Source organism: Euprymna scolopes, chromosome 42 (genome assembly GCF_053919585.1).
Source record: "Euprymna scolopes isolate OS-2025 chromosome 42, ASM5391958v1, whole genome shotgun sequence".
NCBI classification, from domain to species: domain Eukaryota; kingdom Metazoa; phylum Mollusca; class Cephalopoda; order Sepiida; family Sepiolidae; genus Euprymna; species Euprymna scolopes.
Window position 1 is genome coordinate 46,905,406 of NC_136523.1, and position 24,887 is coordinate 46,930,292.

General features: G+C 32.1%; 1 protein-coding gene across 13 annotated transcripts in view; it reads left to right on the plus strand.

Annotated features, from left to right (window-relative positions):
• LOC145267087 (dynactin subunit 1-like) overlaps positions 1-14,242 on the plus strand; it is a 234,592-nt gene extending 220,350 nt beyond the window's left edge. For 7 of the 13 annotated variants that reach the window (XM_080123076.1, XM_080123078.1, XM_080123072.1 and 4 more), the window contains 4 exons: positions 4,466-4,523; positions 6,255-6,346; positions 10,227-10,322; positions 13,730-14,015. In XM_080123076.1, coding sequence (XP_079979202.1) covers positions 4,466-4,523; positions 6,255-6,346; positions 10,227-10,322; positions 13,730-13,876 — 393 coding nt within the window. In that variant the 3' untranslated portion in view covers positions 13,877-14,015. Of the gene's footprint in view, positions 1-4,465; positions 4,524-6,254; positions 6,347-10,226; positions 10,323-13,729 lie in introns of all 13 variants that reach the window. The other 6 variants (XM_080123079.1, XM_080123080.1, XM_080123077.1 and 3 more) reach the window with 1 other exon arrangement.
• Positions 14,243-24,887: the final 10,645 nt, after the last annotated feature.

Here is a 24,887-nt window from a genome sequence, read left to right on the forward strand (position 1 = left end):
CGCTTCTCTGAAAGAAGCCTTTTGTAGACACACAGAAAAAGCGAACATACATACATACATTTTCGCTTTTATATTTATAGATGATCATCTTTAGTTAACTCTTACGTGTAATTATGTTCATGCAGATATTCTGCATGATTTAATCTTGCGTAATATTTGCGTAAAAAGATTATAGTAAACACAAAACTCTTTTTATATATATTTATGTATATATTTTTGTTTAAAAAAATTTTCCCTACCAAACTCCTCTGACAGTTTTTGGTCTACAGACATGAAACTTAATAAATAGGATATTTGAACCCATGCAAAACTTTATATTTAGGTTTTAGTTGGGGGGAAAATCGGTGCAAAAGTGAAAATTAAAAAAAAATGAAATTTGGCTGATGAAGGTCAAATGACAGCATTGTGAATATGCATGCATAACGTAATAGCTATTGGTTTGTTTTAATTTTTAGCTTTGCAGTAAACCTCCATAGTACAGTCATTAATATCAAAGGAAAAAGCAAATTGTAAGCTAAACGCTTCAGTTTCGATTCTCAGTAGTGACGCACGAGTCATTTTTTTTTTTTTTTTTAACTTTTTAAATCATTACTATATATTGGGTCCAGTATAATATAATAATAAATATGAAATCTGCATTAATGAAAATGACCTATTTAAATGAATTTTATGACCGGGCAATGCTAGGCGGCCTGCTAGTATATATCTATATATCTGTGACAGTGTCTGCGTGCGTGTGTGTGTGTTTCTGTGTACATTTCCCTACACAAAAACTCTGTCAATTTTCAGTCTCGAAATTTGATATATGGGTACTGAGATTTGGGAAAATGTTTGTAATCGGTTTTTGGCCAGAAATTTGGCTGTTAAGGGGTCAAAGTTCAATGATTTGATCTTTGAGAACTCTACCAAACTCCTCTGCCAATTTTAGGTCTAAACACTTGAAATTTTAGATATAGGTTCCTTGGACATAGATCTAACTTAATAACTTGATTTGAGCCCAAAACAATAAATGTTAAGGGGTCATAATAGGGGTAAAGTTAAAAAAAAAAAAAAAAAAAAAATTTGACCTCTGCGGTCTCTCTACCAAATTACTCAGATAATTTCTGGTCTAAACATTTGAAATTTTACATAAAGAGTATTCAGAGATAGGGCAAGCTTTTTAATTGGTTTGGGTAAAAAATTTGAGTTACCAATATATAAATGTATGTATGTTTGCATGTCTGCCTAAAACTTTCGACAGATGCGACAGATTTTACTAGATCAGTATCGTTTTCAAGTTTGACTTTTCAGACAACAAATATCGAAAAATTGGCTAAAACATTAATATCTTCACCATCAACTGGGCATTTTACTATGGGGGGGGGAGTCGCTTTTTTCGCCGATATTTTCGAAAGTCATCCTCTCCTTTCGATTGTCTAGCCTTAATTAAAACCTATATCACTTCCGGTTTGGCGGTGGTCGTAACAGCAAAGACGGCATGTTTTTTTCTTGTCCTTTTCCTCCTTTGCGGTATGGGTTCGAGCCTGCCTATCTACTACCACTTTTTTTTTCTCCCTCAACAAATACCTCCAAACACTCAGGCAATGCTGGGCTGAAATACTACTATATATATATATATATATATATATATATATATATATATATATATATATATTAAATATAATTTGTAGAAGGCAGTACAATGCAAAGGTGTAACGGAAAGACACAAAATGAAGCAAATAAAGAATAGTTTTATTGATACAACTACAAATATACAAGGTGTCCCAATAAAATGTATACATGACCATAAAACCAACATTTATTTTAAGAAAGAAAAGTTTCATACATCAAAATACTGTGAACAAATATAGAAACCAATTAATTATCGAAAGTGTTCAAATTATTAGCCATTGTGGTCCATGAACAGCTGACAACACTCACTGATTGAATCGAAAATGTTCCTAATCAGTTCAATTGGTATCTTGACACATCTTCATTCAATGGTTGCTTTCAACTTATTCATTGTAGCTCGTTTTGTGGTGTGAATTCTGTGTTTAATATGCCTCCACCCGCCTATCCCTGCCCCCAAAAAAGAGAAAAATCCATTGGAAGGGGAGGGGGGCAAATTCAGTGAGCATAGAGAGTACTCAATACTTTCTCTTTGTCCTAACTATCTGTTTCGCAGGTGTCTATCAAGATATGCTCTTACGTCATGATGATAGTAGAGACGTGCTTCATCCTGCAGGAAGTGCCATTCTTTATTCCTAAACATCTCTTGGGAATGTGGTATAACGTATTCCTGTAGCAAGTTGAGATAATTTAAAGAGTGTATATATTTTATTGGGACACCAGTGCGTGTATATATTTATATATTTCATACACATTTTATTTATACTTGCACCGTGATTACCTGCGTCAGAGGGTCTGATGGAATATCCGTATTCTATAATATTTCAAGAAAGATCTCTTCCTCAGATATGTGTTTGACTTTGAGTAAAATGCATCATTGAACTGTCTTCTATCAATTACATTTAATTACACACTAGACAAAGCTTCAAGCAAACTACATTAACGTCTTATACATATATATATATACACACACATTAAAGTCAATTAATGTAAATGTGTGTGTTTGTATATATATGTATGTATTATATATATAAATGTACATAGATTTAAATGTATATTTATGCATACATAGAAATAGCACACTTAGTAAGTTCATGTCTACCAAGTTCCAATTTTCAATTTTGACCCCTTAACAGCTATTTTTAATGGCTAAAAGGCAAAGTCTTTTCTCCTGCTATATTGTGATTTTCATGACAGGTGCTTAACTAAGCTTCACTCCATGGTGCCCCCTGTCAGACCTTTACAGCGAACACTTGACTAGCTACAACCACTATCAAAAATTTTCTTTACTCTTCAAAGCTAAATGAAAATTCCATGAGCAGAGATTTTTTTTTCCTTAGGACTGCTAGTCTGTGGAACACAATACTGCGGAGCTGCTTTCTAGCTGACTACAACATGGTCGTGTTCAAGTCCAACATAAAAAGTTCTTGATGAGCCATCCACGAAAATAAATTAACTCATCTGATTTCCATTGTTACCTAACACCCATTAATCCTTATCCTTGAGTGGCCTCTGGGCCTTGATAAGCAGTGACTATAGAAAAAATAAATTTGGCAAAGATGCCGGGTTTGGTCACGTTCTTGCAAACATGTAACCCTAATTCCACCCACTGGTCAAACTGATTTAAACAATAAAGACGCTGAAACAAGAATGGGTGAAGTATGCCAAAGCATGGGTGAATTGCCTTGACGTAGTCTCAGCTAGAAAATGTCCTAATATTTCCGCTGATGTAAATATGTGTTCAGTGAATTTTTCAGCCACTTGGTAATTTGGACGGAATTTCAAACTGAACTCTTTATTTACTTCACGGGGGGGGGGGGGGGGGTAGCATGCTTGTTTCATCAGCCATGACTGGATAGAGGTACTAACTAATTTGCAATTGTATTTTTTGGTCGCCCACACTGAAAATTAAACCTTCAACATTCAGGAGAATATTACTTTTATAATTGATTTTTGGTCTCCCGACAAAAGGAGGGTGGACCTGTAAATTCACCCTTGTCCGTTCATTCGTTCGTCTGCCCGCACTTTTCTCAATAACTACGCCTTGGAAGTTTTTGAAATTTTGCAAAACATTAAACATGATATGAGTAAAAAAAGTAACAGAGCAGATTTTACGGGAAAACTCCGGTTGCCCCCCTAGGAATGCCTTTCAGGTTAAAATGGCTAAAATTGACACTTTTGTGCTTATTAAAAAAAATTGATGCTTTGGATTTTTATAAAACTTTCTGAAAAGTTGTAACTAACTGATTTCTATATAATTTTGTTTGTCTATACTTCGCGATAACTCTTGGGTGTGCCCCAGGGGCTCTTTTAGGGCAAATAAAAACACTCCATTTTTGGGACTATTTTACCATGTTTGTCGAAAATTTTCTGTGTATGTCTATTTAGCAGTTTTGCATGGTGTTGAATTCAAATTTAAAAATGTTAAGGCTTTGAGAACTTTTGGGGCTAAATGGGGGGGGGGAGGATGGGGGCAAATGCTGAACTTAGTAATTTATTTTATACCTCGTTCACTGTGCACTCACGGGGGACCATGCATGCTTCACTTGTTCTAAGTATTCTAACCACTGTGCCGTGGGTCCTTTTTTAAAAAGAAACAAAGTTCGACAAATACACCTGAGGATGTTTACATCGACCGAAACATGAAAATGACACTAAAGATGACAACTGATATTTCACTTTCTAAATAAAAGAATTAACTTTTTTCTTTTCAACTTGTGCATTTTAACCAATTTTTAGTCATTATAGCTTCGCCTAAAAAAAAAACAAACAAACTTGGTAAAAATAGATAATAAATTAGATACCTGGGACTTAATAGGTTATTAAACAAATAAAAAAACCTTTTTTTCTTTTCCAGGAGGCCAATCTTCTCAGTTCTTGTCCCGTTGTTATAGATATAACCAAAAGAAAAGCGGGTAAGTCAAACTTTTTTTTTTTTTTTTTTTCAAATTAAAAATAAAAAAAATCTTATTTTTACTTTTTCACTTATTTTTATTTTCTTAAATTTATTTTAAATTTATTTTCTTGATTAATTTTTTGATTAAATTTTTTAATTAGTTTTATTTTTTTAAAATTAATTGTTTTAATTAGTTTTTTAAATTTATTTATTTTGTTAATTTATTATGTTTATTCTGTTAATTCATTTGTTTTGTTAATTTGTTTATTTTGTTAATTTGTTTATTTTGTTAATTTGTTTGTTTTGTTAATTGGTTTGTTTTGTTAATTGGTTTGTTTTGTTAATTGGTTTGTTTTGTTAATTTGTTTGTTTTGTTAATTTGTTTGTTTTGTTAATTTGTTTTGTTAATTTGTTTTGTTAATTTGTTTGTTTTGTTAATTTGTTTGTTTTGTTAATTTGTTTGTTTTGTTAATTTGTTTGTTTTGTTAATTTGTTTGTTTTGTTAATTTATTTGTTTTGTTAATTTATTTGTTTTGTTAATTTATTTGTTTTGTTAATTTATTTGTTTTGTTAATTTATTGGTACTTGTACAGTTTAATCAAGACATTAAAAAATGAAACTATTGAAAAAAGGTTATGTTGTATGTATCCGTTATGGAACGAAGTCCTCCAAAAAAATTTCACTTAATTTCATCAAGATTTTTTTTTTTACAGCGAAAAAACAATTTCTGATACCGAACAAAAGGTTCGATTTTTAAGAAGAAAAGCTAGTAATACAGATGAGAAAGAAGTTGACGCTTTACATTGAGGTATCTCTCCATGGCATATTCAAAAAATTCCATAACGGCTGACTTCAACATGCTGTCATAAAAACGTTTTTTTCTGCTCAAAAAAAAAAAAAAAAAAAAAACTACTCGATAAAATTAAGTGAAATTTTTTTTCGGAGATCTTCAGTCCAAAACGGATATGTACAATATAACCTATTTTCGATATTTTCATTTTTTAATGTCTTGATTAAACTGTACAAGTACCAATTTTTTTATTTTGTTAATTTATGTATTTTAATTGTTAATTTGTTTATTTTTGTTTATTTGTTTTTGTTTGTTTGTTTTTGTTTGTTTTTTGTTTGTTTTTGTTTGTTTTTGTTTTTGTTTCTATTTGTTTTTATTTGTTTTTGTTTCTATTTGTTTTTGTTTGTTTGTTTGTGTTTGTTTGTTTGTGTTTGTTTGTTTGTGTTTGTTTGTTTTTGTTTGTTTATTTTTGTTTGTTTTTGTTTGTTTATTTTTGTTTATTTTTGTTTGTTTGTTTTTTTGTTTTTGTTTGTTTTTGTTTATTTGTTTATTTGTTTTTGTTTATTTATTTGTTTTTGTTTGTTTTATTTATTTGTTTTTTCTGTTAATTTATTTTTATTTATTTAAAAAATTTTATTTATTAAAAAAAACTTTTTTCAATTCAACGTATGTAAAAGCATTGGTGCTATCTCTTACTCTGCTTTTGTTATGTGATTAGAGTGAGATTTGAATTGAATTAAAAAATTACTGTGTAATGATGACTACCAGATTTGTATTTTATCTTTTGCAAAGTTCTTTCCCTTGTAGAAATAACAAATATCATCTTTTTTCTGTTCATTTCAAGATTAGTAAGTGTTTAATTGGAAACAAAACCAAAGTTAAAAAATTCTGTAACATTTTGTTTCTTGATTGTCAGTTGTTGACAAATTTTTATTTTATTTATTTTTTTTAATTCCCCAGGAGAAAAACCCGTCACCCAGACCGCCAATCCCAACACTCAGCTCATAAGACAAGTTTCTAAATTGGTTAAGCTTGAGAAAAATACGCAAGAGGTAAGTTGTCTTCCCTTATCGTTGTTTTCTTGTTATTAGCAAGACAACAAAGAATGTCATTTACAGCCGATAAGCACTAAACAGATTAATTGCTCTATGAAGTTTGAATTCTCTGAGGTCGATCAGTGTGGTTTGGATAGAACTTTATCCTGCTCACTGGTGACTTCTCCACTGACATCACTTTATGCACCTTCGTCTTGAGGTGTCTGTAAAACAAATTTCTCTCATTCTTATGCTGTTTTTCTCTTTTTCTTTGTATCCTCCCCATCTTCCCCCTGCCCCCATCTTTCTCTCTGGCCCCCCCCCCCCCCCCCCCCCCGCATCTCTTTCTCTTTTCCCCCCTCTCAGCACCTCTTTCTTTCTGCCCCCTCTTTCTCTCTGTCCCCCCACCCCTCTTTCTTTGTCCCCCTGCCCCTTTTTTTCCTGCTCTCTGCCCGTTTCTCTCAGTCAATCCATTTCTCTGTGTGTGTATATATATATAGAGAGAGAGAGATAGAGATAAAAATGGAACAAACCAAGTCACATGTTCATCAACATTTCCTCTTTATTGTAAGACTTCTTCTGGATGAATGACTTGAAAAAAAAAAAAAAATACCAGCACAATATTTGAAAATATATTTGTTGTAATGAAAAGTCTGATTTTTAAAAAAAATCATATAGCAATTAATATATTTAAAAAGATATGATGTAATTTATATTTTTGGGATAAATATGGCCATTATAATTCAAATATGGATGTGTACACTGAAATGAAATGAGTATATTTTTGTCTTACAATAAATACAAAATGTTGATGGATATATAACTTGCTTTGTTCCTTTTTCTTTTTTTGTCCCTTTATTTTGTCGGAATACTATTTCCATTATTCTCGTCATATATATATATATATACATACAATCTCTAGCATTTTTTATTTTGTTGGAATACTGTTCCATTATTCTCATAATATATATATATATGTATATATATATATATAATCTCTAGCATTTTTTATTTTGTCGGAATACTATTCCATTATTCTCATCATATGTGTATATATAATCTCTAGCATTTTTTATTTTGTCTGAATACTATTCCATTATTCTCATCATATGTATATATATAATCTCTAGCATTTTTTATTTTGTCGGAATACTATTCCATTATTCTCATCATATGTGTATATATAATCTCTAGCATTTTTTATTTTGTCTGAATACTATTCCATTATTCTCATCATATGTATATATATATAATCTCTAGCATTTTTTATTTTGTCTGAATACTATTCCATTATTCTCATCATATGTATATATATAATCTCTAGCATTTTTTATTTTGTCTGAATACTATTCCATTATTCTCATCATATGTATATATATAATCTCTAGCATTTTTTATTTTGTCTGAATACTATTCCATTATTCTCATCATATGTATATATATAATCTCTAGCATTTTTTATTTTGTCTGAATACTATTCCATTATTCTCATCATATGTGTATATATAATCTCTAGCATTTTTTATTTTGTCGGAATACTATTCCATTATTCTCATCATATGTATATATATAATCTCTAGCATTTTTTATTTTGTCTGAATACTATTCCATTATTCTCATCATATGTGTATATATAATCTCTAGCATTTTTTATTTTGTCTGAATACTATTCCATTATTCTCATCATATGTATATATATAATCTCTAGCATTTTTTATTTTGTCTGAATACTATTCCATTATTCTCATCATATGTATATATATAATCTCTAGCATTTTTTATTTTGTCTGAATACTATTCCATTATTCTCATCATATGTGTATATATAATCTCTAGCATTTTTTATTTTGTCTGAATACTATTCCATTATTCTCATCATATGTATATATATATAATCTCTAGCATTTTTTATTTTGTCTGAATACTATTCCATTATTCTCATCATATGTGTATATATAATCTCTAGCATTTTTTATTTTGTCTGAATACTATTCCATTATTCTCATCATATGTATATATATAATCTCTAGCATTTTTTATTTTGTCGGAATACTATTCCATTATTCTCATCATATGTGTATATATAATCTCTAGCATTTTTTATTTTGTCTGAATACTATTCCATTATTCTCATCATATGTATATATATAATCTCTAGCATTTTTTATTTTGTCTGAATACTATTCCATTATTCTCATCATATGTATATATATAATCTCTAGCATTTTTTATTTTGTCTGAATACTATTCCATTATTCTCATCATATGTATATATATAATCTCTAGCATTTTTTATTTTGTCTGAATACTATTCCATTATTCTCATCATATGTATATATATAATCTCTAGCATTTTTTATTTTGTCTGAATACTATTCCATTATTCTCATCATATGTATATATATAATCTCTAGCATTTTTTATTTTGTCTGAATACTATTCCATTATTCTCATCATATGTATATATATAATCTCTAGCATTTTTTATTTTGTCTGAATACTATTCCATTATTCTCATCATATGTGTATATATAATCTCTAGCATTTTTTATTTTGTCTGAATACTATTCCATTATTCTCATCATATGTATATATATAATCTCTAGCATTTTTTATTTTGTCGGAATACTATTCCATTATTCTCATCATATATATATGTATATATAATCTCTAGCATTTTTTCTCTTTTAATGAAAATAAAATCAAATTATAAATTTTGACATAAACTTTAAAAAGGTTCAATCTTCAGCAAAAAAAAAATATTTTTGATGTTTGTGTTCCTTGATAGAAGCGCTGGTTGAGCTTGAATAAGATATAAATTTCAAACAAAATAAATATTTGTTTAGTTTGTAATAATGCGTTTTTTTTCGCTTCAAACGTATCTAATGCATATTTATTTTATTCAAACTCAACCAGCGCTTCCATTCAAGGAACACAAACCCTAACGTTAATTCTGCGTGCCCAACGCACCATTCCGACATTTGAAAAGGCTACTGTAAAAACAACAAACGGACTTTTACGGATTCTATGCTCCAACAACAACAATATGGCAAAAAAAAAAGAAGACATGCTGATGATGAAGCGTATCTTCGAAATATATTTATGAATTTCAATATAGATTTTAAACAAAATGAATGGCTTAATATTTTTGTTCCTTAGAAGCGCTGGCTGAGTTTGAATAAAATACGTATTATATAGGTTTGAAGCCAAAACAAACATTATTACAAAATAGACATTTATATTGTTTGAAATTTATATTGAAATTCATAAATATATTTCGAAGCAAAGCATCATCTTCTGTATGTCCTTTTTGCCATATTGTTGGAGCAGAGAGTCAGAAAGTAGAAATCTGTTTGTTGTTTTTACATTAGTTTCTACTTTCTGACTCTCTGCTCCAAGAACAACATAGCAACAAAAAAAAAAAAAGACAGACATACTGAAGATGAAGGCTGTCTGTCTGTCTCCATATTTTCAAACTATCTCCTCCGAAACCAAGTCACAGAGCGGCACTAGGGGCCTCAAATAATTAAAAATATATTGCAACGTAAATCTCGCGTGACCAACGCACTGTTCAGAGATTTAAAAAAAAACTACCGTAAAACAGCAAACGGACTTCTACTTGCTAATTCTCTGCTCCAACAACAACATGACGAAAAAAAAGAAAGACATACCGAAGATGAAGTTTTCCTTCGAAACATATTTATGAATTTCAATATAAATTTAAAACAAAATGTTTATTTTGTAACAATGCGTTGTTTTGGCTTCAAACGTATATAATACGTATTTTGTTTTATTTAAAATGAATATCTGTTTATTTTGTAACAATACGTTGTTTTGGCTTCAAACATATCTAATACATATTTATTTTATTCAATCATTTTTTGAATTTCTTTTTCAGCTTCAAGTTCAGGTGACTAATTTCTTGGCTGCCAATCGAACTGGCGGTCAAGTCCGAACAGACTTCTCAGCGTTTCCCACCCCTGAATATGCGCGGGTAAGAAGCTTATATTTTCACATTACTTTTTATCCATCCAAAAATTTTTGTAACCTTAATCTTTTTTTTTTTTCATGAGAGACAAGTTTTTTTAGTTTTTTTTTCCCTCTGGGGAGGGGTAGTTGGATGATGCACAATTTTCTCCTTGATAAAAAAAAATAAGAGTTAATGCTGGAAATCTGCCCCCCCCCCCAACACACACGATGAAATCTATGCTAGCTTATAATCAGAATGATTTTAAATTTTAGATTTTTTTTTTTTTGCGAAGGAGTCGCTACTTATCAAGGGTCAGAGGCCACTCAAGGATAAGGGTTCATGAGTGTACAGTAATCAATGGGGCAATATCGTAGTAATCATTAGTAGTGGAAATTTGGTAAGTTGGATTACTTAAGGGGACGGTCCATCAAAAACTTGAAGACGACCATATTGTAGTCACCTGGAAAGAAGGCTGACAGAACAGAGTTCCACATGTGGGCTGTTCTAAGAAAGAAACTTTGTTCATGGAATCCATGTTTAGGTTTAGTACATTTTGTTGTTTTTTAATGCTTTTAGTAATTTTTTTAAATTGACAAACTCAGAATAAAGATATGAGACTTTTTTCTGCTTTCGTTTTGAAAGCAGAAAAAACAGTTTTCTATTTTTAAGAGAATACAAACTCGTTAATGCACTGACAGTGATGGTTAGTGCAATAGCGAGCCGTTTCCTTTTAAGCGATTTTAATTTCTATAAAACATAACATTTTAAAGAAATTTCCGCACAATAAATAATTATCAAATATTTACATATTATACATGAAAATAATTCTGAAACAATTATCTATATGATTTATCTTGATTTTGAAATGTTCTTTGTCAATTTTGCTTGGTCATAACTTTGCTTCCTGTGGTCGTAAAAATAAAAATCAAAGTCCAGTAGAGATGGACTTCTATGCTTATATAGCCTGTAAAATTTCAGCCATATCCAATCAAATTTAACCCTGCATATATATATCCAAACGTAACGTATGAAATGTAAACATTGAAAAAAGTTTCCCTTTTTGCTGTCGTCATTTTTTTCATTTTTGACTTAGAGCATAAAAATATTGAACGCATAAAAGAAACATAAATTAACATCATTGGAATGCTTATTCTATTTTCTTTCCATCAATATAATTCTTTTAAAAATTGACCAACAAATAAAAAAGATATAACTTGTTGAAGCACATTAGGTATGTAATATTGCCGATGTCTACAAAAGTACAGCATATGCTTGTAATGCTGCATTCATGGCCGGTATTTACTACTCCCCTCAAAGAAGAGAAAAAATTGAGTAGATATGAATTAATCTCAGAAATAAATCAAAGAAAATTTTTCTTATAGATTTTAGATTTCTGTAAAAGATGGAAATTCCTATAGTCTACCAGAACTTAAGCATTTTGGGACCAGTCCAATTTTCAATTTTGTAAATCTTCTCTATCTGGCCCAAAATATACACCTATGCAACCACAAATTGTACTCTGGGAAGTCTGATAAGCAACAAATTTTAGAAAACATATACAAATTTAACACCTGTTTTTACGATAATTGGGGAAAAAATAACAATTTTATCGTTAAATATTTAGAGAATTATCGTTACACTAGCATGGGTACCCGGCATTGCCCGTGTTGACATGAAATTCCATTTGACCACACCTAAGGACATTAATTATTTTCATCATGTGCAACAATTTCATAAATAAAAGAACGGATAAAAACATGTAAATGTAATCGTCCCCAAAAAAAGTATGTGATACCCTATTTCGACAGAAGGGATACAAAGAGAAGAAACTATTCTCCGGATATTGAGCACTTTTTGTTGTTTGTGCATTAACCCCCCCCCCAATAAATAAATAAAATAGATCAAAACAAGTTTTGTTTCAATAAAAATAGCAGTGAGTGCCCGAATGACCCCCCAAAAATTAGCCAAACACGTGTGCAATATGTTTAATTTTTTATTTTTTGTAAAGGCACTTTTTTCACTGGCTTTTTTTTTTTTTTTTTTTTGCATAAAGGAAATTTTCGGTTTGCTTTTTATTGGGGTGGGGGTGGGGCGTTTATTCGATTTGCTTTTTTTATAGGGGGGAGGGGTTGTTTCTAAAAGTGTGGCTGAAGTTTGAATTCGAAACGGTCAAAGTTTCTGTATAGCCATTTCAAGAATATTAAAACAAATGAAATTTTTTCAGTTTATTCTTTAGTGTTTTTTTTTTTTTTTTTTTTTTTTTGAATATTTAAAAAAACAACAACATTTTTCTGTCTACACGGAATTATTTTTTCAGACTAGAAACTTATTGAGATTACCAAATTATTTTATTTGGTGAAGAGTTTGTTTTGAAGTTTCTAAGGGGAGATAACTCTACGTCTTTAAAAAAGTCAATGTTGGAAATAATTTAAAATAAATTAAATGTTATCAATTAAATTGTTATTTAAAGTTTTTTAAATAACAATTTTAAATAGAACACTTAAAACAATTCTCTCTCTAGAAACATTAACTAACATACCGCTATTTAGTCAAATCGATTTTTTTTTCCTTAATGCAATATGCAAATGAGGTGGCCTCTTAATTGTATATTTTGCAAGAATCATACTATATATAGAAATAAATGAAAGAGTAAAGTAGCAGACCTTTTGTATGTATTAATCAAATTATGAATAAACAGACAGGAATACAAATTTATATATATAGGTATTTAGAGAATTGGAAATTGTATCGGAATTGAGGAAAACATTGGAATCGTCCAGTCACCAGTTGATTTGCCATAGAACAAAGCAACCAAACCAAATGGAGTAAACTATATCACCCTTTTATATTTTATGTATTTACTAGCGAGGGGTACCCGGCGTTGCCCGGGTGTTTGGAGGTGTGTGTGTGGGGGGGAGGGGGGTAAAAAAAAACGTAAGTATGAGGATCAAACTCGAACAGTTGAGGCAAAGTTGTAAATTAGTGTGAAAAATAAAAAAAAACGTGCGACGTTAACCATTGCCCCACCGCGTGATGCTAACGGAAACACGTTTGAATTTATTTAATTACTTGGATTTGGCAGGTGCCCGTTTTAATGAGGTCAAGTTTGACTGCGGGATTTTTTATTTTCCCAAGATGTTATAGGAAAAAGACTAACCCACATGCGGCGAGCGACAAATGTTGAATATTTATCTTCCCGAAATCGAGCAAATTAAATAGACAGGCGAGCTTCGTTGTTAACTGTGAAATATTACGATTTATATGTGATATAAAAAGTTTTAAAAGGTTGTTAAGCGAGCGACCGCTTCTCTGAAAGAAGCCTTTTGTAGACATACAGAAAGAGCGAACATACATACATACATACATACATACATACATACATACATTTTCGCTTTTATATTTATAGATTTCTTTATTTCTTTCTTTTTCAGGTGTTGAAAGAGAAAAGCCTGGATAGCTTATTATTAGGTCGGGTACTAATTCCGACCCCTGGCTGTAAGGGTGAAGTGATCCCTGTCAATGTTCAACCGCACCAACTCTATAACATCCACAGTAAACTTGTTCAATTTAGCCATTAAATATTACCCCCATCCCTAAGCTCCATCTTATATTTCCCCAATCCCCACAATGTTTATCTGCATACCTTACCCCTCTCCCCTGTATTTCTATGTTTAAACCTAACAATTTTTTATCTGTGTAGATGCATACCTTACCCCCTTCCTCTGTATTTATTTTTATGCTTAAAAATGAATGCTGCATTGCATCTCCCTTCTAAAGCTTTGTTTCTGTTCTTCTGTAAGAAACCACTCCCTCATGTTTAACGGGCAGGCGGGCAGGTGTAACATTCCCCCAAAGAGATCTAAGCCGTATGAAATTGCTTTAATCAAACTTAAAACAATCTTTTATTTATTTATTTATTTTTTTTTTTTTTTAGTGAATAAAAATCTGAGTTGCAATCGAGTTTTATAAATATTTTCCTATTTTTTTTTTTTTGATTAAAATTTAATAAAAATAACAAATTATTTAATAATATGAAGCACTCAGTTTTTTTTTTGTTTTTTTTTGTGAAACATTACTTTAATTTGCATTGGTATTATTGCTCCCCCCCCTTTCCATTTGCAAAACTCAATCATTTTCTGCAAAGCCAAAAACAATTTTCTTCTACAAACTACTACGTTCTATTCCAAATTGTGAAACGTATTACATTATTAAAATCTATTACAACTTGTGAAACGTATTACATTATTAAAATCTATTACAAATTGTAAAAAATTATGTTAAATTTAGATATTTTTCTCTGATGTCTATCCCATCTGCAATGTGTGGACAGTAAAAGTCTTTGTCTGATCCAAAATATGTAGTCTGGTGCTACCAGATCAGGCTGTCTAAAGATACCGGCTCCCTGACCTAAAATGCACCAAATATTGCTCCCCCACCTCTGCTTTCCATTTTCAAAACTCAATCATGTTCTGCAAAGCCAAAGACAAAAGCAACAATTTTCCTCTACAAAACAACCAAACCAAACACCATGAATAAATATTTGAAGATATACGGAACTTGGAGCATGAAAAACTTTCACCAAAATGACCAGATTCAACATTGCGTAACCCAAACAAAGGCTTGATACGCCATAAAACAAAACAACCAAACTAATTTAAAAAAAATTTTTTTTTTCCTGCATTTTAATGTCTACTCTATAACTGTATAAATACATAGTTCAACCACATTGACAGTCATTCTCATCTGTTTGCCTAAGTTAAGCAACATTCAGTCAGGTTAGAGCTTTCATGGGTAACCATTTGTGAATACGGAGATGCTACAAGCATATACATATATACTGGCCTTATTGGGAATATAATTGTCATCGGACTGACATCCTGTAATGGAGTTGATTCAGGTCATACGTTCAGCTTAACGTTATAAAACCAGGCGTTAAACACCGGTCTTGTCAGCGTTTAGGTTTTGAAAGGAATTTTAATTTTATGATCGTATATATGTACCTAAAAATGAGGTGTCAGTTTGAAGGACTCAGAAAAAAAAACAACTTTTTTTTTTATACACCAAACTATACCATACTACCTCTCATCTCATTCTTTGCAACGTCGTCCTTGTATAAAAAAAAAAAAAAAAAAAAACCTTTCTTTTCCTCTTCCTTGGTCTTGGTGCTGTTCACCCTTTTTAATTTCCGACTACATTTTTTTTTTCTCCAAACACGAATTATGTGTTAATGTTAACGTTTTTTTTTTTTTGTATCTTGTGAATATAACAATTAAAAAAAAAAAAAAGAAAGAAAACATAAAAAAAAAAAGGGTTATAATGCAATTGTTTAAATGTTAGTCGATTTATGTTAAGGCTGCATCCGGTCATAGGAACGTCAAAGCCTGTCACCCATTTCAGGACAACTGATGTCAATCGACAATCCTCCTCTCTAAAAGTCCAAAAGAGGACATAAGGTCTGTCACCCATTTCAAAATGAGGTTCTTCCTGAAAAACCTTAATTATAATAACGTAAAAAATTAATTAACCTTTCTGTTTTATTTTATTTTACTTCAGTTGAAATTCTCAGAAATCAACGCTTGAAATCTATATGAGATACATAAATATTCGAATGTTCCATTACAGTTCTTTATCTCTCAAACACTTAGTAAAGAAATTGAGAACATAATTTTCATCTCCCCAATTAACCATTTTCATATGTTGTAGTATATCTTTCGTTTTGGTCTCTTGGTCTTACTGGATTCCAGGACAAGAATTTATCTAGTCTGGTGGAGTATCCGACTTTGTGCTATTACTTGAGGTAACATCACTTGGAGAAGGTGTACCATTCCTCGTAAAAGCTAATGTGGGCTAGCCATAGTGAGGAGATCTTATTTGGGCAGCGAATACTATGTGATTTTGAATATTTGGTCAGGGTTTACTTCTATGGAAAAAGTATCCTCATGCCAGGTTGTTCTGACAAATCCCCTGTACAGGGAGACCTTAAGGACAGTGTCTAGTAGGCAATGTTCTTATGTGTTGGTTCAATTTGTGTGTCTGGCAGTAAAAATGCTATTTCAAACTAAAGCATGACTGAGGGATCGAGCGTATTATAACTTCCTTAGTGAGATTACTGTCGTTGAGCTGATACCCTTCTCAGCATTTTTTCATATTATTACCTTGGAAATTATATGCATACAAACCTTCCAGTCTGGTACAAGGCCACAGATTTTGAATACTCCTCTATGCACCTTATCTATATAGCATAACAACATATCTTGCTTGCAGTGCTTGATAAATTATTTTTGTCTGATTTATTTTAGCGTTAAAACGAAAGAGGATTCATTTATAGTTCTTGTATGTGCACCACAAGTTCCATCTTTCTAATGCCGATGAGTTTGGCCTGGGTTAGGTCACTGTCATAATCATTTGATGCCCTTCTCAGCAGGTCAGTTCCAGGAGTTTCCAATGTGTGCAACCAACCTCGTTTTTAATACAAAACAATAATCGTTTTAGTTTTTTCATTTGTATGCTTAGTATATCTTTCTCATTCATGTTGACAAGTTCGGCCTGACTTTAATCACTTTAATTAATCTGTTGCTCTTCTTGGTAGGCAAGTTCCAGGAGTGACCAACCTCGTTTTTGCAAAAAAAAAAAAAAAAAAAAAAAGGATAGTTTGTAGTTCTTACATGTGTAGATCTAGTTCTGTCCTCCTTAATGTAAGTGATTGCTTCGAACTGACTTAAGAGTCAATTTAATGCCGGTGATCGCTCTCAGCAGGCATGTTCCAAGAGCGACCGACCAACCTTGTTGTTACAAAGAAAAGAGGACCGTTCGTCATTTAATGTGTACATTAAGTTCCATTCTTATTTGTGCCGATCAAAGTCACACGAACGCTATTTGTTCATATTATTGCCTTGTAGTTATATGCATACAAATATTCTTCCAGCCTGACACAAGGCCACAAACTTTGAGTACTCCTCTACGCACCTTATCTATATAGAAAAACAAGCATCTTGCTTGCAGTGCTTGATCAATTATTTTTGCCTGATTTATTTTAGCGTTAATTTTCCTTCATGCTGGATTCTGTTCACCGCTCTCTGGAAATTTTCGGGTAACAAATCCATATTTTTGCGCTTTTAAAAAAAAATTCTTCCAGAGATTTTCGTGTCCGGTGTGATAGAGGGAACTTTGAGACAAGACAAGGTTGTCCTTCCTTTGTATACTGCAAATTGTCAGAAATATAGTTTAATATAGTTTATTGTTAATTTATTTTTAAATTGGAAAAAAATTTCTCTTAATTAAATTAAGAAAAATAACAAAATTGAATTTTTTAAATTGGATTTTTCTTTTTTTAAATCAAAATTATATTTTATATATATATATATATATATATATATATATATATATATATTTTTTTTTTAATTAAAAAAAAAATAGACTTAAACCGGTTTTAAAAAATCTACTTTGTCACTTTTTGTCTAAGAGCAAAGTATAGTATCAGTTTTAATATTACACTTTTTTTTTTCTTTACATAGGTTTAACCACTAATCATGGCCCAGAGACCACTCGCAAATAAGGGCTAAGAGTGTACAATAGTCAATTGGACAATATAATAATCATTAGTAATGGAAATTCGGTAAATTTGTTAACTTAAGTGGAATGGCTCATCAAGAACTTGTTTACGTTGGACTTGAAGACAACCATATTGTAGTCAGCTGGAAAGCAGGAAAACGGAAGACAATTCCACAGATGTGCAGTTCTAAGAAAGAAGCTTTGTTCATGGAATCTACGTTTAGGTTTAGGCACAGATAAAGAGTGGGGGGGAATTATTGATAGTGTTTTCAGCTAGACGAGTGTTTCTTGTGAAAGTTTGGTGAGGGGGGGACCATAGATTGAAGCTCAGTCGAGCACTTGCCATGCAAATAATGATCCTCTTTTCTGTCTTTGATCAATGAAGGATAAGTCCTAGATCGAGTCAATTTTAACTTTTGTTCCAATGCAGAATGCCCTCTTTTGTGAACTGGAATTTTTCAGTAATTGTCTGTATTTTTTAGATGAGTTGTTTTCATTGATTGAGATTGTCGGACTGACTTCCTCATCTTGGTTGTTATTGTCACAACGTTTCGGCCGTTTTGCCCTCCGGCCTTCGTCAGGTGAACGGTTTGTTAGGAGTCTCGAACCCAACCCTTTATTATTATTACGGGGGTACCATGTTCGGACTCCAGCTAGGCTTTGGGACATAGTTGCTGATTCTCTGTTTTTCAATGTTACTTTTTTCACTGCCTTCGTTCAGGATTGAACTCAGCACCTTTGGGTAACTGTAAACTTTGATACAACGTCTAGGACCACTCGGCCATATGTCACTAGTGACATATGGCCGAGTGGTCCTAGACGTTGTATCAAAGTTTACAGTTACCCAAAGGTGCTGAGTTCAATCCTGAACGAAGGCAGTGAAAAAAGTAACATTGAAAAACAGAGAATCAGCAACTATGTCCCAAAGCCTAGCTGGAGTCCGAACATGGTACCCCCGTAATAATAATAAAGGGTTGGGTTCGAGACTCCTAACAAACCGTTCACCTGACGAAGGCCGGAGGGCAAAACGGCCGAAACGTTGTGACAATAACAACCAAGATGAGGAAGTCAGTCCGACAATCTCAATCAATGGAATTTTTCACATAAAAAAAACAAAAAAACCGACCTTGTGTCTAATTGGGCCTTGTGGGGAGGCAAGAAAATAAGAACAACCACTTAACATTCTGTTCTCAAATTTTCTTTTCAAAATACGCATTGGTATGGCTTTCAAAAACTGAATATGAAATTAATCTTTGAAGAATGGTAATTGTTAGCTTCTATTATCAAGTGGCTTTATGCCTTGTCTGGAGCGATTTTCATAAAAAAGAATGGCTTCGCAGTAAATAAATTGGTCATTTTTACAACAGCCAACAAAACAAAAGCAGGTGGAATATATATATATATATATATATATATATATATATGCAAATAAATGTTACCAAAGGCAAGCTAAGTTATTCTTCTAACTGGGTAAGTTGTTTAGTGTTTTAACTTATTTTAAAGAGTTTATTTATTTTGAAACAAAAGTAGTTTCAAGCCTGTTGAGTCAAAACAAAAAAAGAGCAGTGGTTTTGTTCTTGCCATTTGCACGCTCGTTAATCACTCCAAAATCGAAAAATCAAATAAAATATTGGTAGAAACCTACCCAATAAATTTCACCAATCATGCGAAAATCTAATATTCTACCAGTATTTTGTTTAATTTCCGATTTTTGAGTGATTATTGAGAGCCCAAATGGCTATAACAAAATCACTATTTTTTTCCCATTTTGTTTCAAAGCAAATGAACATGTTAAAATAAGTTAAAACACACACACATAAAAAAAAATATATATATACCGATAGGTAAAAAAATAGTTTATCTTGCTTTTGGTAACATTTATTTGTTATATATATTTAATTTTTTCATACCTCACCTTATTTTTTTGTTTTGAAAGCTCTTGTTAAAAATGTCTAATAATTCATATTAATCAGTAATTAATGTTTCTGTTAAATCGAGAATTTATTTTGTGGATGGATTTTTTTATTATTTAATGATTTAAATATAAAAAAAAATGTAGAAAATAATTTTTTTTTTATGCTTATGCACTTATTGAACCGCACTATTTTTTTATTTTTAAATAATATTTTAAAGTTTTATATATATATTTTTTTTTTTATTAAATTTTTAAGTGAAAAGTACAGAACAGTTAAAAAACACCCTCCCCTCACCATGTTAAGAATGGCTTTCTGAATAACATTGTTTCAGCATTTTACAATAAGTGCATGACTACCTTTTTTCCTTTTTTTTATATTAAACAAATATTTTCTGCTTATTACTGTCAAAATAATTTAAAAAAAAAAACCCAAATAACAGAATTGACATCAAATATTAAAAATTAATAAAATCGCTTTCAAATATAAGTGTACTATTTGCTTGCTTTGTTGAGGACAACTCGGTGCAAACGTTATTTTTACACATTAACAAATGAATAAATATCCATGTTTTAATGTATTTTCGTCATTTTTTCTTTTTTTAAAATTTCTTTTTTATTTTCCTCGCTTTTCTGTTTGATGACTTGAGGGTAGAGGGCCCTTGTTCTTGGGGGAGGGGGTGGATTAAAAAAATGGCTCAAATAATAAAAACAAAAACCAACAAACAACAAAAATGGATGTGTTAATGCCACTGAATTATGTATTTTGCAATAAAACAATTCTGTATGATTTAAGCTGAATAAATATTTAAAAAATTATGTTTTTTTTTCTTTTTGTTATGTTTTTGGGACTCTACGGACAAATGTATCTTAAGGTGACCTTTGACAACTAAATATTTTCGTTTACTAACCAAATTTTTGGAATATGACTTTTCCATTCCATGACTAGTAGATTATTTGGATTTTTTTTTCTTTGTTTGTTTTATGTTTTCAGGGCTCGAAGGACAAATTTATCTTAAGTTGACCTTTGACAACTAAATATTTTTGTTTACTAGCACAACCGATGTGATTTTTGGAATATGACGTCTCCCTTCCATGACGAGTACATACATCATAAAGATAATTTGGATTTTTTTTTTTTTTTTTTTGGTAAGTGTAATTCTAAATATGCACCAAATTTTTATGTTAAAACTTGAAGGTATAAAACTTTGAATTTTTTTAAGATGATTTTTTATATTGTTCTATTAAACGCTTTATTTAAATTTTTTTACTTTGTAACAAGTTTTGGAAGATTGTCAATAAAAAAACAAAACAATCGCCATAAGATAAGCGTTTTATTATTTCTAGTTGCCACTTGGAAAAAAAATCATTTGCAAATGTGACTGTTTGACTCGCAATGTAAAGCCCTGGTTTAAAAATTTTTTTTTTTTTTTTTTATAGATGAAGTTGACAATTATTTTGTATGGTTACACTAAATATAAATTTTAAAATTCCTTTATTTTCTTTTCTTTTTTTTTTTTTTTTTAGGTTTGAAATAATTATTTTTAGATTTGAAATTATTAATTTTTTATGTTTGAAATTATTCACTTTATTATTTATTTATTTTTTAAAAAAAGTTTTTCAATTTAAATTACTGTTACATTACAATATGGCACATGAGAATAACATTCAAGATGAGAATAGTAGTCTGAATAATCCAAATAATAGCAATGATCATTGCTTATCTAAAAAAAAAAAATCCATTATCTATTTTATATTTCTCTTCATCTGTCTGTTTTCAATATAAATAACTTTTTATTGTTTAATTAGCCTGCTGAGATTGTAGCTTTGTAGGGGTAATGATCGAAACATCTTCATGGAAATGTCACCTTTTCATATTTGTATAAAAATTTATTAATATAAATAAATAACTCTATTTACTATTAACCACTATTATATAAACACAGCAAAAAAAAAAACAAAAAAACTCTTCTGGATTTTACCATGTGAATACAAACTTAACCTGAATTATCACATATATAGATTTACTGTTATATAAAAGTCAATTTGTGTGCGAGTTCCTTCCTTATAGATTCCAAAACGGCTGAGCCCATCTTTTGCAAATTTCACACAAAGCTAATTTATATGTCTGGCAGTGTTCTTAAATATGGTTTGTACAGAAATTCATCTGATAAGTATCAACAATCGAAAACTCCAATCTTATTTATTTTTTTAATTTTTTTTTTTTTTTACACGGTGGTCACCACTTATCAAGGCCCGGAAGCCACTCAGGGATAAGGGTTATTGCAAGTACAGTACGTTAGTGTGGAGATTTGATGAAGTGTTTACTTAAGGGGGCGGTTCATTAGGAATTTGTTAACATTGGACTTGAAGCCATCCAAGTTGTAGTCAGGTGGGAAGCAGGCAGATGGAACAGAGTTCCACAGGCATGCAGTTCTAAGAAAGGAGCTTTGTTCATGGAAGCCACGTTTTGATTTTGGCACAGATAAAGAGTGGGGGAAATTTTTCACAGTGGATTCAGCTAGATGGGTGTTTTTCGTGAAGGATTGGCGAGGGGGGACCAGAGATTGGAGTTCAGACGAGCACCTGCCATGGAAATAACGATAAAACAAGGATATGCTTGCAACGTCTCTTCTGTGGGAGAGAGGTTGCAGGGTAGAGAAAAGGGCATCCCCCACTAAGCCACAAAGTCTATTTTGTACTCTGTCAAGGCAGGATAGGCTGTTTTTAGCAGCTCCTGCCCAGATATGGCAGCAGTATTCCATCCTTGGACGTACTTGGCTTTTATATAGATATTTTATAAAAATAGCTTTTCTCTCTAATAGATAAAAAAGAATAATTTTTGCAGGGGAATATTTTACATTACACCGGAAAAGAGATGATAAAATTTCAGCAAATCATTTCTTAAAAAACAAAATAACAAAAAACAAAAAAAAAACATATATTATAATCTGGAGATGTTGCTTAGTGGTAGAGCATTTGAGTACAGATCAAATTATCGCCTGTTGAAACCCGAGTGTATCTCACCATTTTATTAAAATTTTTTTCTTTTTAGGTGTTAAAGGAAATCGACTAAAAAGCAATCCTGTTACTGTAGCACACCAGATAGACCATATTTTTAAATCATGGGGGAAGGTTGTAGTTAGGGATTGTATCCAATTGCAGAAATTAAAAATTTTGATGAATGCAGTGAATTTCTAAGTAGCATTAGTCTGAAACATGTGCACAGCATCATTCACGTTAAAGGTGCTTCATCCATAGACCAACATCACAGTGCTGATGAAGTAACAGCTTTTGTTGGCAATCACATCACTTGTGCTATTCCCAATCAAGATCTTTTTCCACGATTGCATCAACTGGCCACCACTGTGCAATCACATTCCTATACTTTCACTTGTCAAAAAAAATTGTCGTTTCAATTTTCCTTTGCCGTCAATTGAAAAAAAAAAAAAAAAAAAAAAAAAAAGTATTATTTCACGAGACAACTATTAATTTCTTGGCACTTTGAAAAAGAGTAAAGATATAGTCAACAAAGTATTTACCGCCCTTCAAACTGTTGAGGAGTTATCGTCACTTACGCGTGTGTACTGAACGTGTTCAAGAAGCTGGATTGAATGTTGAAGTGCATTGCAGTGATCTAGCATTTCCGAGAGGAAAGCAACAATTGTGTGCCGAAGGATTCCCAACGAGATATTCCCCCCGTACAATGCTGTCATCTTAAGTCTTTTGAAAGCTAACATGAACATTCAATTTTGTACTTCTGTCTACGCCGTTATAGTGTCGCGGTGCGCTTACATCGTGGTTCATATTTTTGCTATGCCGGCCATTTTTTCATTTGTGAACAATCTTATATACACCGCCTGGCGGCAAATAACCGTTTTCTCGTGCCGAGCTCAGGTGTAGAACATCAAAATTCAACCCTTTCTCTGTGAAAATAAATAGCAGAGACTTTGATTCCGAGCTGAATCGAACATAAACACAATCAATTTACGCGTGGAATTCTTTTGGTTGTATTATTAATTCTATTCATTTGTTTTTTTTTTTCTGAGACTGGGGCTTGTTGTAACAATACATTCTGATAAATACAGTGCGTTAGCGGTCGGCCAGTCCAAGCAGGCAAGGGAGTCCCCCCACCCCCACCCCCACCCCCTTTCTGGCCTTCGGGCGAAGATCAAAGTGTAGTATCTGTTCCGGCAGATACTGCAAGCAAAGAACATATGTGGGGATAACCCCACATATAAGACCTTGGTCAATGTAGGGGAAACCCTCCATACCAATTGTCACTATCCAGCTCCCATTTCCCACCCATCGGGAGCTGGTCCCCTTTTCCCTCCCCCACTCTCTCCACATTAAAAAAACGGCCTTGTGCCTAATTTGCTCAATGGGGAAGCAAATAAATCCAGTCCAAGCAGGCAAGGGAGCAGGAAGTCTTCTGAGATGCGACTTTGATCTTCCTAGTCAGGTCAAGCCCAGCAGCCGAAGAGTCTCCAGCTCCAGCAGTAGTAGTTCAAACAGCCTTGTCAGGGCTAACTCTTCTCAGGGCTACCTTTTTCCACATTAATATGCGATTCTCAGCAATTCTTATGTGAACCACAAACTACTACCATGCGACTACTACTGCCTGTCTGCTTCCTGAGACCTACCCTCCTCAACCGTCTGCCGCATCCTTCTGTACCCTTCCAGTGCCTGCCGCAGCTTCCTACAGCCTTCCAGCATCAGCCACACTCTCTTGCAGCCTTCCTACACCCTTTTAGCGCCTGTCACATTTTTCTGCAGCCTTCCAGTGTCTGCTGCATCCTCCTGCAGTCTTTCAGCTCTGTCAGAACTTCCTACACCCTTCCAGCACCTGCCACAACTTCCTCTTCAACCAGCAGCCTCCAGCTCACTCCTGCAGCCTTCCAGCCCTTAGTGTTTCCTGCAGCCTTCCAGCACCTGCCACATCCTCCTGCAGTCTTCCAGCACCACTTGCAGCTCTCAGCAGCTTACCATTCTTCCTTCATTTTTGTAAATAAAAGGCAATTTGTTATCTTTAAACTGACTTCAGCCTTTTCGTCATTCTTCCTTTTGCTTTGCTGTTTCTTTTCTTTTTGCCTCTGTGTCTTAATATTTTAGTTGTACGGTCAACT